The sequence below is a fragment of the Camelina sativa genome, chromosome 7, assembly GCF_000633955.1.
Source record: "Camelina sativa cultivar DH55 chromosome 7, Cs, whole genome shotgun sequence".
NCBI lineage: Eukaryota > Viridiplantae > Streptophyta > Magnoliopsida > Brassicales > Brassicaceae > Camelina > Camelina sativa.
Genome location: NC_025691.1, coordinates 23,607,921 through 23,623,030, shown reverse-complemented (window position 1 = coordinate 23,623,030; position 15,110 = coordinate 23,607,921). Strand labels below are relative to the sequence as shown.

The following is a 15,110-nucleotide window of genomic DNA, read 5'->3' as shown; positions in this document are numbered from 1 at the left end:
TGGGAGTGGCAGAGTTTTTATAATGGGCTGGAAAGAAGGCTCATTTATTACTGAGCCTTTATAAATAAAAACTAAAGCCCACACAGAGAGAGGTTTAAGTTGTTAGGTAAGGTTGTAAGAGTATAAATCATTTTTTTTTTTTTTTTTTTTTTTTTTTTTTTTTTAAATAACCATTCTGTGCCCTTTCTATTATGGGTCCTTATTATTCAGATTTTTCATTGCTGCTATTTTTAACAAATATATGGATCAGAATATTTTTTACTAGTCTCACTCTTATCTTAATCAAAAAATTATGACGAAAAGACAACATATAAGAGACTTATTATATATTTTTAAAATATAATAAATAAGTCGGTTTATGATTTGATTCTGAAATTCACGAGTAGGGCACGGTGGGTGAGAAACAAAAAAGAGTCTTTTCAATAATATTTCCCTCACTCTTTAATATTTCTTCTTAATCGTATACTATTATATATGTTGCTCCGTTTTAAAAAATATAAAACCAGACCTAATAATTCCACTTTTAGGTTTATTTAATTATTATTGAAAGTTAACTCTACAGTACGATCCTGACTAATAATAAGCGAGATAGCTAATAAGAAATATAACTAAAGTCGTCGTCAAAGATTCGATTAAGAACTCACTTTTTCATTTCATTTGACAATCAACTTCGTGACATTCTTGCGTGATTTTCGGATTTTGATACCTTAATTATGTTTTTATATAGTATTAATAGACAATTATGACATTTTTCTCAATATAATCGTTATTGTGTTTTTCATGGTCGATGTGGCACCAAAGCGATCACTGGTTATAAACCCTATTCCATAGTTCCGCTAGCGATATTTTCCCCGTCACAAAACGGTATCCTCTTTATTTGGTTGTATATAATAATAAAAATTACATTGCATTTGCATGTAAAGTTGTAACTTGTAACCGATCAAAATTTGTGTACAATTCTAATTCATCATTTAGTCTTTCGATTATATTTTGTGTAGCAGTAGCACGAAACGCAACATAACACATTAACTAACTATTCGAATATATATATTTAATAATAAGTTACGATCGGTCATTCTATAATTATTTTTTCCCCTACATTATAAAAAGTTATTGTGGTCAGGCAAAAATCGTTGAGCCGTTTTCGTTGTAAAGTTATGTATCCTATAGAAAAAATGACAAAACAAAGATATAGCTTAACTATTTAAATACTATGCATCTTTTGACCTGAATATGGAATTATATTTACTTACTTATGGCATGAAATTGATTTTTAATATTTTTTTTTGGATTTCCATATATACAGTTATTAGAAACTTATTTCTTATTATGAGCGACGGGAATTAAAATGTGGGACGAAGCTCACCAGACTTTTGTGTGTTAAGCGGGACCCCTGCTTTGTTGATTCACGTGTAGAGAAGTCAATTTGACTAATTAGTTAGTATTAAAAATCCAATTAGAAAACATAATCCTGTCAATTCATTTGCTTTTTTTTTCTTTTGAAAAATATCATCAGAATCTTATCTTTCTACGATTTTTTGTTTTCGTATAGAGATTATACTAGATTAGATTAGTTATTAGGTATGTTTGAAACACTTTTTTTTTCTTATGTATAATCATTAAGACGTCGTTGTGACAAATTCTAAACTTTTAACATATTCGATTCTTGGAAACTTGTTCCCAACCTACATGCTGCTTCCTTTTTCAGAGAGCTAAAAATTCGTCATTTTTAGTGCGAGTTAGGTTTTTAAAAACCCATCGGAATCTTTGTATTCCAGTGTGACAATTTGTCGTTTTGCAGCCAGTGATTCGGTCTTGGTCAACTTTTTGTCATTTCATATGGCATATCTCTTTGGTGGATCTTACTATCTTTAAGGTTTCAATACCTCTTTATCTCTGCTTTAGGTGTTTGTATTTAAGCTTTCAAGTTTGTTATTTCTTGTGTTGTAATTTGATCCGGATGTTGTGCACTAGTTTAAAGAAAATACCATAGATTTCTTTCCTCTTATGTAAGTTAGTTGGTTGTATCATGCTCCTTTTAGAGGGAATATAAAAAACGTCGTGGAGTGTTTGTTGGAAAAAAAAAGAATGTGTTTTATTAGCGTCGTTATTGTATTGCCACTTGAGTTGAAGCATAACATAATGCATAATATAGAAAAGTTGCAACTATATATATATATAGTCATATAGACTATATGAAGTTTGGAATATTAATTAAAAAGTGATTAGAAATGAGATTGCATTCCAATGTTAGCCTGTCATTGTCTCTTTGCTTGTGGGAGGAAAGGGTCCGTTGGACTGAGTCGGATTCGCATTTATTTTATTTCATTCTGTTCTGTCTATAATGCAATGCACATGATCTCGACGGTAAAATAAGGTTGGCTACTATACTGAATTTTTCTCCATTACTTTTTTTTTCCTTTAACAAAAAAAGAAAAATCCAATAAGTCTTTCATGTGTGGCGATTAAATTGTCTCTAAGAGTTCAGAGAGACTATTTTTGTTTCTCAAAATTCCATAGTCTTTTCGCTATGTCACCCGCAAGTATATTATTACAGACACAACGAATTGAAGACCATATATATATATATATATATATATATATACATAATGGAAGAGAATAATAAATTTATATACCCTTATGTCGCGTTTGAACATGACAGTACGTGAAATAATATATGGAAGAGAATGAATATCGTTTTATCGACAGAGAGACAATATCCCCTATCTTTTTAAATAATTATACTGTAGATTTCACCACATACATTTTCATTTATTTCATACTAATAAATTTACTAATATATGGTAGTCTACATTTGATCAATTATTTCAACAGTTGATATAGTTTATCCGGTCTCAATAATCAGTTTTTAGTCGTATACATAAATTATCAATTTTAAAGTACTATACATAGGGAGACGAACAAAAAAAAATATCAATTATGTAAAAAAGTAGCCCATATTTTAAGCCACTTTGTCGACTCCGTAGGTATATATAGATAATTAAAACCCTCTAGGGTTAGAAATAAGAATACTATAACAGTCATAATGTAGCTATTTTTTTATATAAAAAGGGGCACAAAGGACATTTACAAATCACAAGTAGACACCTTCTAGTCTTCTTCAGTTCGTTTTCATAAAGAGTCTTTCGTATGACCAAAGAGCCACTTGATCCAAATTGAAGGATAAAAACTAGCTAGGGTTTCACAGTTGTTCATTATGAAGAAAAGACAGATGGTAATCAAGCAGAGATCAAGAAACTCCAACACATCTTCCTCTTGGACTACTACTTCTTCTTCTTCCTCTTCGTCGGCCATCAGTAACGTCCGTTACGTGGAGTGCCAGAAGAATCACGCTGCTAACATCGGAGGTTACGCCGTCGACGGTTGCCGTGAGTTCATGGCCGCCGGAGTTGAAGGAACCGTAGATGCTTTGAGATGCGCCGCTTGTGGTTGTCACCGGAATTTTCACCGGAAGGAAGTTGATACGGAGGTTGTTTGTGAGTATTCTCCACCTAACGCTTGATTTTTTTTTTCACAGGGTTTTTCCTTCTTTTTTTTTTTTTTCCTTTGGTTTGGATTGATCCATTGATTTTTAAAGATGATTTATTTAGAGGATATGTGTATATGAATATTGATGTGTATATCAACAGCTCACGTACCGCCCATCTATCTATCTATATGTATTTATAAAAATGGCTTGTTGGTTTGACATATTGTATAGTTCTCTGTTGGTGTGATGTAAACAATAGTTTTTTTGATTTCCAAACAATAAGCCAGCTTCACGATATAATGTTTGCGACCATTTGCTGATATAAATTATTGGATTGAAACTAGTTTTTTTTTTGGGTTAATTTGGAGAGAGTAATTTTTATCACATCCAGGATATGATCATTATTATTACATCTCACGATATGTATTCTTTAATTTCTATATTGACAATTTTTCGATCTTCTGTATGAGATATATAATTTGTATTTTGAATAGGAGGTCTAAGCTTTGTTAAAACATTACAACTGAATATAAATTGTATTCGCTATTTCGCAGCACAAGTTCGAGTACAAGTTTCAATACATGTGTAGTCCTCGCTTTTTCTTTCTTTAAACATTAAACCTCTGATCGAAGCTTAAATATGTAGAATTTTTATATATAAGTTTCAGGAAATGTTAATAAACCTCATTAGGAATCGTCTTACGTTTTGACCAATACAAATGCTGTAATATTGACATGAAATCTATAATCATACTTGCATTTGTGTGCATTCATGACCAGTAATAAGATTCAGTTGGAAATATGAGGATGTTGATAATACATAGCCGGATAAATCAGATATTTATCTCGAAGATATATATATAGTTGAATCTCATTCCATTTTTCTTTTTTTTCTTTCTTGGTTGGCTTATTGAATCTAATTCTACTTATCACATAAATCATACATATATTGCGTGTGTATGAAAGCAAGAAAATTATTTGTATAATTATGTACGCGATTTCTTTAATACCACAAACGGCCCACATATCGAATCATGTTTTCTTATCGTCTAGGTTAATGGTTTTGTGTCTACTTATTTTTAATATCTATATAGAATCAAAAAGAAGAGGAGGAAGCAACTACAATTAAATAAGTGTAAATCTATGGCCATGGGAAAAGATTTGGTTTTGTGATTAAAAAATGATGTATTGGCTGCTTTTGCCATCATCTAAGTGGGCACTCGAATTTGTTGGAAAAGACCACTGTAGTTTTAATTATTATTATTATTATTTGTTTTCAAAACGAAAAGAGAACTAGAGCATATTGTGAATCTCCAGAAGTTCTGAACTGTATTTCAGTTTTTAATATATTGAATTTGTGACACGTATATACTTAAAAGTTTGCAAAATACTGTAGTCGGCTATTTGCAAAATGTCTTGAGCAAACGTTACTTTTCCACAACAAAGTTTCATGATCGATAAAAACATGCGATATTGCCAAATCATTTTCCCGTTCCAGTCATTTACACAATTTTTCCAATCATTTGCAATGTAATAAGATTTATTCATTTATGTATATTAAAACTTCAAGCTCTTTCTTGTCGAGCGTAAATAAGTTAGAGAAGTTAAACATATGATCATAAACAATTCAAGTTTTATTAAGCTAAAAGTCGAACCATCTTTTCAATTAGGTGGCATGTAATTGTCGTGGAGAGCTTAAAGTTGATATCGGTGAAGGCCCATTAGAGCCAAATCAATCGACATTCAAAACCAATGATAATATATATTTTCTTTAAACAAGTCAAATTGGTTTTATTTGGGTGAACAAACTGCATTTTTTTGTTGACGATTGGCTCTTTCGTAAGTGTTCAAGGTTTAGAAGACCCACCCACTAATTACTATGATTATTATCAAGGAATTCTTTTTGTTTTTGTTTGTTGTTTTTTTTTTTCCTTACTAATAGAGCGACGTGGAAAGCCCTAGGGTCCATGCAAAAGCTTAATTAAAAGCCCATGGTTTATGACTTTTCTTAATATAAATTTCATCAAAACATTGCACTTCACTCGAGGCTTTCTTCGAGTTAATGTAGTTCAACTTCATGGACACATTTTGTTGTGCGACTAAAAACTTAGAGGTGAAATAACCCTTTACTAAATGAATCACATAAAGAACTAAATATTTTAAGGGGGTCATGATATATATAGTGGAATGACAAGGCAATTATATATTTTATGAGAAAGATAAAAAGATATCCCTGTTGAAGAATTAAAAAAGGGACCAAAAATGAACAAAACACGTGGACCAAGACAGCGATAAGAAATCTTTGGCTTATCTAACAATGGAGAGATGGGTTTAAGAAAATGATTGAAAGTGAAGATGAGAGTTCATTTCCTTTGATACATGGGATCGATGTGATTTCCAAAGGCCCGCCTTCAAATCTCACATGCTTCTGTCCTTTTAATCCTCAATTCACACTTGTCTTTTTTCGTTTTTTTTTTTTTTTCCATTTCGAAGAAATATATTCAAAACGTAGAAAATGATCAAAAGCATGCCGCATGCGTGTATACGAACGAGTATACATATACTCTTACCTATATAAGAGTCGTATAAGCCAATCGGTTGTTTATACAAACATTCCATTGATGACATTACTTAAAATCACTCAACTAATATTCAAGTTCATGTTTTGGTGGTGATTTTGATGAGTTTTCTAATCAAATTCATTTGGTAAGGTTGGAATACAATCTAAGTCCCACGTCTAAAGTTTTATAAAACTATCATTAATATATAAAGGGTTAGAGCCAATCTACTAATTGTCAATTGGTTTTTAGTTAGAAACCCAAAATAAACCCAAATTTAACATGGTATCAGAGCACAAGGTTAAAATTCTGGTGGACCTAGAAAAGTGGATATGGACATGCCTCTTGTTAACCCGAGTAATGGGGGCCCAAGAAGGGGTTTATTATCGGTCCAAGTGGGATCGGTTCGAGATCGAGTTATCATCTCGAGGAGGTGTGTTAAAATCTCATATGTGGTCCTTAGTTTGAAGGGGAGATTGTTGGAATAAAATCCAAGTCCCACATCTAAAGTTTGATAAAACTATCATTAATATATAAAGGGTTAGGGCCAATCTACTAATTGCCAATTAGTTTTTAGTTAGAAACCCAAGATAAACCCAAATTTAACAGGTAAAACATACTTTGATCTACATTTTCAAAATTTTATTGTAGGTCATACCAGACATACCAGATATCTGGTTTTCGATATGAAATTCCAACATTTTATGTTTTACATTATTAGAAGAAAAGAATTACTAAACTAGTACATAAATCGTGGTTTATTACTAGAGTAGATCCTTATTCGTTTTACTAGAGTAGTACATATTTGTTGGAAAAAGACATATAACCACCTTTATAATCTTATAATTATATAAGTGCCATTATGAATTATTTTTTGGTTAAAAAATTTCAAATATATATAAAACAAAAACAAATATAAACCATGATAAAATACAATTAACCTAATTTTCTTTTCTCTCCCGACCTCAGCCGCCGGAAAATTTTTTACATCTGAGGCCGGATCGCGGTGGCTGATCTAGCACCGTTTCCGACCTTCCTTTCTCAGGCCAGAAGCTCTTGCTTCTCTTTTTCTTGTTCGTTGCGGCTGAAGATTTGAGAATGAGACATGGGGTTGCGGTGGTTCGATTCCGGCATGAGGAAGGTTTGAGTGGTGTTTTGGATTGGTGGTTTTTTCTTCCGCCGAGGCATGGCTTTCGATGAGAAGCAGGGTTCTCGAATTAGGTAGTGGTGGTGTATCTGCTTCCGGAGTTGGCGGTGGAAGTCTCTTTCGGTCGCGTTTCTTTTCAAACGGATTTAAGGTTGCAGACTTCGTTTTGGCTATGATGTTGGTTTCATCATGTTCAACAAAAATTGGGTTTCAATAAAAAACCCAAGAGTCGTCTTCTTTGCTATTAACAGGCACATATCGATCTCTAGAACAGCGTTTTCCGGCGATTTGCGATAAGTGGTTCGAGCCAAGGAGAAAGGATATCGCCTTTAGCATCTGATGTATCTTCGCCAGGTTTGTATTCAGCTCAGATTTTTGATTTGACACCTCATAATGTTTGTTTCGTAGTTTAGAGAAACGATATCGCCTTTAGCATTTGACGCCTTTGTTTTTTGTTGGGTTAGATGATTGTGTATAGTTACATTTAAATCAAAGTTACATTTGTAATTCTTTTTTCAGATAACTAGCACATTGAATCTGGTAGTAACTAATAGCAATCTCGTTTTGTACACAGTGGAAGCGGATTTATCAGTGAGAGTGGTATCAGTGAGAGTGGCTTCACTTCTTCAGACACACTCAACGATGTCCCTGGAGAATAGCCAGTTGAAGAAGCAGGTGGCGATATTATAGCATGGCAAGCTCATGAGGGAAGGTAAATAGAAACATGACATAAATTACACATTCTAAATAAAGATAGTTTTCTGGTTCCATTTGGTTTGATGGGAAATTGCTTCCAAAGTTGACTGTTCGGAGGGTTGTCATTCTGCTTCTGTGTTGGGAATTTGGTCATAACTTTAAAACCGTAAACCTAAATCAAGAATTGTTTTTTTCTGTGGCTTTGTATGTCTATTGTGAATCTTAAGTTTCATAATTTTTTGGGTTGTCTTGGCACTCTGTTTGTACTTTGCATCAAGACAGACGGATTTAGTAGCTTCATGGCTTTATTGCCTCTGTTTAAGTAATTGGAAAGTGAAAACGCTTCTAGTTTTGAATCCATATATGTGAACGAAGTCATACAGACTGTGTGATACACTATACGGTCATCAAATTGATGATTACTTGGTTTAATATGTCTAGTTTTAACACTTGCTTGTTTAGTTTTTGATGATTTCTCAGGTTACAATGCAAATGTTTTGTGTAGGTGAGTATAAGTTATCGAAGAAGGTTCACTGATAAGAATGATGTTTACGCCTTTGGTATGATTCTGTTGCAGATACTCAGTGGTAAAAGCAAAATCAGCCATTTGATGATCTTGCAAGCTGTAGAGTCTGGAAGACTGAAGGAAGATATCATGGATCCAAATCTTCGAAAGAATTTTCCGGAAGCAGAAGCGGTTCAGCTCGCTAGACTTGGTCTTCTCTGCACTCATGAATCCTCAAACCAAAGGCCATCCATGGAAGATGTTATGCAAGAACTCAATAAACTCGCAGTGAATTATTAGTTTCCTGTTTAACCAGATTCTTGCTTTTGATTGTCCAAGAATTGGCACACCAAGGTTTTAGACTATCTCCGGTCCCCTGATGTTACCTCTGTGTTAGGTTCAGTATATCTCCTCGTAACTGTAGTTGAAATACGTAGGATGTAAAAACAAGCACTTTTCAGACTTATCTTAGCTGCACAAAACCAACCAACATGCGGATATGTTGTGACACTGTCTTCATGTATGGCAATTGCCAAGGCATTGTAGAAGAAGTTTAATCCCTTGGAAATATAGATGTAGCTGCACAATCGTTTATCTGCAATGTATTGGAAACTTCAATGCTAATCTACAAAGAACTCATGGACTCTACCATCAAGCTCAATCCAACTACATCCATGAACTTTCAATATCTGTCTTTCCTTCATCATCGTTCTAATTCTGCGAACATCCTTCCACTTTCCAAAACTAGCATACATGTTAGAGAGGAGCACATATGAGCTTGGGTTGTAGCCAGCCTGCAAAATAAGGTGTTTTCCGACAAGCTCTCCCGTTTCAAACTCCATGTGATGATTACAAGCGGTGAGAAACGTTCTCAGGCCATATGACAACATTAGTACAAATTCAGTTAACTCTTCGTTAAGGGTATTTTTGTCTTTTCACTATTTAGATTACTTCATTTAACCTACAAAGTACTTGTAAAACGATGACCTAAATCTACGTTTAATCAATAACTCTACCACCACACGAAACAATAAGTCTACGAATCTTATGCTATTTTAGTAAGCAGTAACTCTATCTTAACATAATTTAAAATCTCTATTGTCAACAATAACTCTATCAGAAATACTAATTCTACTGCCACTATTTATTAGTCTGCCATATAACTCAATTCTACCTTCTTACTCTACCACCACTACAAGTAAGTCTATCGACTATCTCTATTTCACCCATAACTCTAAGAATCTTTTTCTTACTTACTTTACCACCACTAAATTTACGTCTACGGTTGCGACTTACTCTACCGTATAACTCTACGGGTTTTACTAACTCTACCATAACTATTTATATCTCTATCGTTTAAATCTACTAGATTTTTTATTCTATCATTTAACAATACCTCTACCGCCACTATACTTCAATCTAACGCATAGCTCTCAAAAATTCCATAAATCTATTCACTAACTCTACCAAACTCATCTAACTCTACCGTCACTACAATGGTAGACTTATGGATTGGCAGGATATTTTCCCTCCAAACACAGCTCCCTTTCAATACTCTCTTTCCTACGTGGCTTTTAATTACGATGGCATATTTCGTAATTCTTTTTTTCGTAACATATTTCTCCAAAGACGATTTTGCCATTTAGAATCAAACTTCCTTATCCCATTCTAGTAATAAACCACTATTTATGACCTACTCTAGTAAAGCTCCCTTATTAGAATATACAAAAGAGAATGTTGCACGAAAATCTTATGAGAAAATTTGTCATTATGTCTTAGGATGATTGTGCCTCATATTGTTTTTCAAAAAAAAATGTTATGGTATAACCACTATCTAGGAGTTCCGTAATTACGGTTTTGTAGTTATCGACAGCTCACATAACCTCATGTATAAGTTACTCCGATCCAGAGAGATCAGTTACAGAGCAAAAGCTAAGTAGCCTTAGTTGGTTCATTTAACATGTTAATTAAAATAAAATAAACCTAGCTTTGGTTCGTAATAACAAACCTATATATACAACAATATATACCACGTGCCACTGACGTGAACTTTAAAACCTCATACACTGTAAACAGTAAACCCTCGGAGGCTCGGACTCTCTTAGAGTCTCCCAATTACTACATCAGGTTCAAAACACTTATAAAACCCGTATTTTCTTTCAACTGCAAACAGCAAATACTAGTTATCCGATGAGAAACAAAAAATTATATAATGGAACTTTTGCCAAAAAGAAAGAACTTATGTATAGGTGTACAGAGGCCCATTAGTTTAAATGGGCTTAAGAAACTGGGCTCTTTTCCGTTATTGACCAAGTCAATGACGTTGCCTTTATGGACCAGATCGTAAACAAACACGTACGTTGGACAACATGCTACAATTAATCTATAATTATAAGTTCGCCGATCGTTTAAATTCGATATTTGGGAGAAGTTCTTTTTTATATAATTAATTTCAGATGTCTATATAATAAAACAAAAGATAATTAGGTCAAAAGGCAATGATTCTAACCGATATTAATTAGGAAAACAGCATATAACTTTATGACAAAAACCATGCATAATTTACTACTTTCCTATGTTAATTACGTTAAAATTTTCAATTGGCAAACCAAACTTTATAATAAACGTCTCCCCGTGTTTTTAATTGGAACAGAATTACAATAACTGATTTACATTAATTAGACATTGATAAGGTTAGCTACACAGCTACACTACATAACTAAAGATTAGTAGTACTGTATTAAGTTCTACTTTAAGTCATACTCAATTGTTGTTCGTTATCACCAATTCCTATTCTAGGAAGACCAAAAGAAGTCCTATTCTTTTATCTTTTCACGACTATACATGCGAATGATGCATGTTTGCTTATATTTAATGATGACTAGTCAACTTTGTAGGTAACATGATTTTAGAAAATCAATTGCAAGAAAAATTATGTGGTTTACGACTAAAATGTTTGTAGGTAAGATCAACCTAATCGTCATTAATGTTCGGAGTGACAGGCATAGCAATATAGAGTACCAATTTTTTCACTAAATAATACTGTACCATTCACATTTTGTAAATAATATATTAATAATTAAGACCCGTTAGTCCAAGTCGACATTTAATATTTTGTCTGATCACTAGAGTATATCTTAGGTTATTGATGATATCTTACAATTCAGTGATCAGGAAAAGAAACATTATATATATAGGCATTTTAAACAGTGTAGTGCTAATAGAAACCATACATATTAAATCTATGTGTCACATGTTTTTGTCAATGATACAACAAGCTTTTTTCAAACAGTTCATATAAAATAAATTAAGCATGGGTGCGGATTTGACCAGTGATATAATTATCACCATATCATCACTAATAAAAATGGCTAAATTATAAATCTTATCCTGAAAAATACAGATTGAAAACAAACAAACAGAAAAGCTTAGTTTATTATACAATACATTAAACTTTATCATATAACAGTATATATATAATATATCACAGTTTTTTCTTTAACGACTTGACAACAAGCAAGCCACACAGTAAAATAAATTATAACTAAAAATCATAGCGAACAGAGACAAAAGAAAGAAATAGAAGTAAACCTATACAGTTGTTTCATGTTTTATTTTCTTAGAACAAATCTGGACTGCTGTCATCATTATTTTTACCCCTCTAACGACACATCGATGATATTTTCTTGATTATTATTATCTTCACACTGGACCAAGCCTTGATCATCAAACAACCATTTCTCGATCAAAGACAACGACCCTTGACTATCAGTAGTAGCTTCAAGGTCTATGGTTGGCTTGCTCTCACCTTGCAACATGCTTGTCTCCGACATCAAATTCAGCTTCTCATCAACTGATCCAGATTCTGAGTTCGATGAGAACAAAGAGTGATGATCAAAAACTCCTTCTTCACCGGTACTGCTTGAGCTCTTGTTGATGGAACGTGATGATGTGTTGGGCCTTGAAGATGATGAGCTTGTCCATTTCTGAAGTAACTTAGAGATATTCTCTGTATTTGAGGCATAAGTAGTGGTGGAAGATTGATGATGAGGTTTTGGTGATTCCGGATCGAGAGGGATCAATGAAGATGGTTGGTCAAGTGATAAGGCTTTGAATAAGGCTTGTTTGGCCATGTTGATGTCTGTTTGAAGCTTTTTCTCCCACTGCCCTTTGTTGGTGGTCCTTTTGTTGTGATTACATCTATTGTTGTTGTTGTTATTACAAGATGCAGTATCTGTCGCCGCCATATTGGTTTTGTCTTCGTTGATGCCGTTTCGAAGCTTCATCGTCACGAGTTTCTTTTTTAAATGAGTGTTCCAAAAGTTCTTGATATCATTGTCGGTTCTCTGAGGTAGATATGATGCTATAGCTGCCCATCTGATTGTTATCCAATTAAATAAAAGATAACAAATAAAAAAAGCACCAATGATTATAAACGAATGTCAAATACTACCTTAATTATATTGTTAATTAGGAGAATAGGGGAGATGGACAAACACATATATTGGAGATCAACGTGTATATAAAAGAGGAATAAAAAAGTGGTGTATTCATGTACCTATTACCCAAAAGAGCTTGGAGGTGGATGATCATCTTCTCTTCAGATTGAGTGAAATTTCCTCGTCTGATCCCAGGACGAAGATAATTAGTCCATCTGAGTCTACAACTCTTGCTACACCTTAGCAAACCTGAAAAAACATACATGTATATAAGTTTTTATGTTCACATATGGAAGCTATTGAGGAATAGATATAAATATGAAGAAGAAAGAAGAAAGAAAGTGAAATTAGGAAGATCAAGACCAGTGTTTGTTGGAACAGATCTCCAGTTTCCAGGGCCGTGTTGTTGGACATAAGAGACCAAGATTATGTCTTCTTCGGGAGTCCATGGTCCTTTCTTCACCTCGATCTTTTCACAGCAAGGTGGTCTACCCATATTCACACACACGCACACACGTTCTTGATCGTCTCCTATATATGTTTTCCTTCTTTTTTTCTCTCCCTATATAGTGTACACGTCGAAATAGTACTCTCNAGCTAATCAATTTGTAATAATTTTTTGTAGAATTGGTTAATTTTTTATTTATAAAAAATTTTATATATTTTAAATTTTGTATAATAAATAACCATACCAAAAAATTGTTGACAGGAGTGTTATTTTGAGAAATTGCTATAAATTTTTTTGAGATTCATACATTAGTATAACTTTTTTGAGATTATACATTAGTAAAACAATATTTTAGTTTAAGAAAATTTAAGAAATATAATCAAAACTATTATGCATACAACCACACATTGCATGGACTAATTACCTAGTAGGTTATTGATATCTTACAATTCAGTGATCAGGAAAAAAAACATTACATATATAGGCATTTTAAACGGTTTAGTGCTAACAGAAACCAAACAATACATACTAAATCAATGTGTCACATATTTTTGTCAAGGCCTGGGCATAAAAACCGTACCCGAATATCCAATCCGAAAACTGGGTTCGGGTTAGGTACGGGGTTGCCTATAAAATTTTATTGGATTTATTTTCCAATATACGTGGGTTTAGGTTAGGGTCGGGTAATACCCGATACTCATTTGGGTACCCATCAAACACGAACATATAAACATATTTATAATATTTAGCATTAATATAATGTAATTATATTTCATTTAGTTTTATACCTAAATATCAAAAATAATCAGAATATCTAAAATATTTTGTCATATAAGTCAAAATTTAGCTAAATTTATTTAAATTTAAATAATTAAAAAAAAAATTTTCGGGTACCCGGTAGTTCGGGTGCTAATCGGGTTCTAAAATTTGTAACCCGAACCGACCCAAACCCGATAGTACCCAAACCGAACCGAACCTATATATCTAAAAATACCCAATAAATTCTATTTTTATAAACTCGTTTACCCGAACCCAAATAGGTAATACCCAAATCCAAACGGGTTACCTGAATGTCGAGCCCTATTTTTGTCAATGATACAACAAGCTTTTTCCACAGTTCATAAAATAAATTAAGCATGGTTGCGAATTTGACCAGTGATATAATTATCACCATATCATCACCTGATAAAAATGGCTAAATTATAAATCTTACTCTGAAAATACAGATTGAAAACAAACAAACAGAGAAGCTTAGTTTATTACAATACATTAAACTTTATCATGTAACAGTATATCACAGTTTTATCTTTAACGACTTGACAACAAGCAAGCCACACAGTAAAATAAATTATAACTAAAAATCATAGCGAACAGAGACAAAAGAAAGAAATAGAAGTAAACCTATACAGTTGTTTCATGTTTTATTTCTTAGAATAAATCTGGACTGCTGTCATCATTATTTTTACCCTCTAACGACACATCAATGATATTTTCTTGATTATTATCTTCACACTGGACCAAGCCTTGATCATCAAACAACCATTTCTCGATCAAAGACAACGAGCCTTGACTATCAGTAGTAGCTTCAAGGTCTATGGTTGGCTTGCTCTCACCTTGGAACATGCTTGTCTCCGACATCAAATTCAGCTTCTCATCAACTGATCCAGATTCTGAGTTCGATGAGAACAAAGAGTGATGATCAAAAACTCCTTCTTCACCGGTGCTTGAGCTCTTGTTGATGGATCGTGATGAAGTGTTGGGCCTTGAAGATGGTGAGCTTTTCCAGTTCTGAAGTAACTTAGAGATATTCTCTGTATTTGAGGCATAA

General features: G+C 33.2%; 3 protein-coding genes across 3 annotated transcripts in view; 1 reads left to right on the top strand and 2 right to left on the bottom strand.

The window, feature by feature from the left end:
- LOC104702193 (mini zinc finger protein 1) lies at nt 3,039-3,833 on the top strand. Its single transcript, XM_010418021.1, has one exon. The coding sequence runs from the start codon at nt 3,218-3,220 to the stop codon at nt 3,521-3,523; it is 306 nt and encodes a 101-aa protein (XP_010416323.1). The 5' UTR covers nt 3,039-3,217; the 3' UTR covers nt 3,524-3,833.
- On the bottom strand, nt 11,800-13,422 carry LOC104702191 (myb-related protein 306-like). The gene is made up of 3 exons (XM_010418019.2): nt 13,198-13,422; nt 12,954-13,083; nt 11,800-12,772 (listed from the first exon to the last, which is right to left on the bottom strand). Exons 1-3 carry the CDS (start codon nt 13,328-13,330, stop codon nt 12,049-12,051), a joined length of 987 nt encoding a protein of 328 aa, XP_010416321.1. The 5' UTR covers nt 13,331-13,422; the 3' UTR covers nt 11,800-12,048.
- LOC104702190 (myb-related protein 306-like) overlaps nt 14,583-15,110 on the bottom strand; it is a 7,543-nt gene continuing 7,015 nt past the window's right edge. The window contains exon 7 of the mRNA XM_019227823.1: nt 14,583-15,099. Within this exon, the coding sequence (XP_019083368.1) occupies nt 14,711-15,099 (389 nt within the window). The 3' untranslated portion in view covers nt 14,583-14,710. The remainder of the gene's footprint in view (nt 15,100-15,110) is intronic.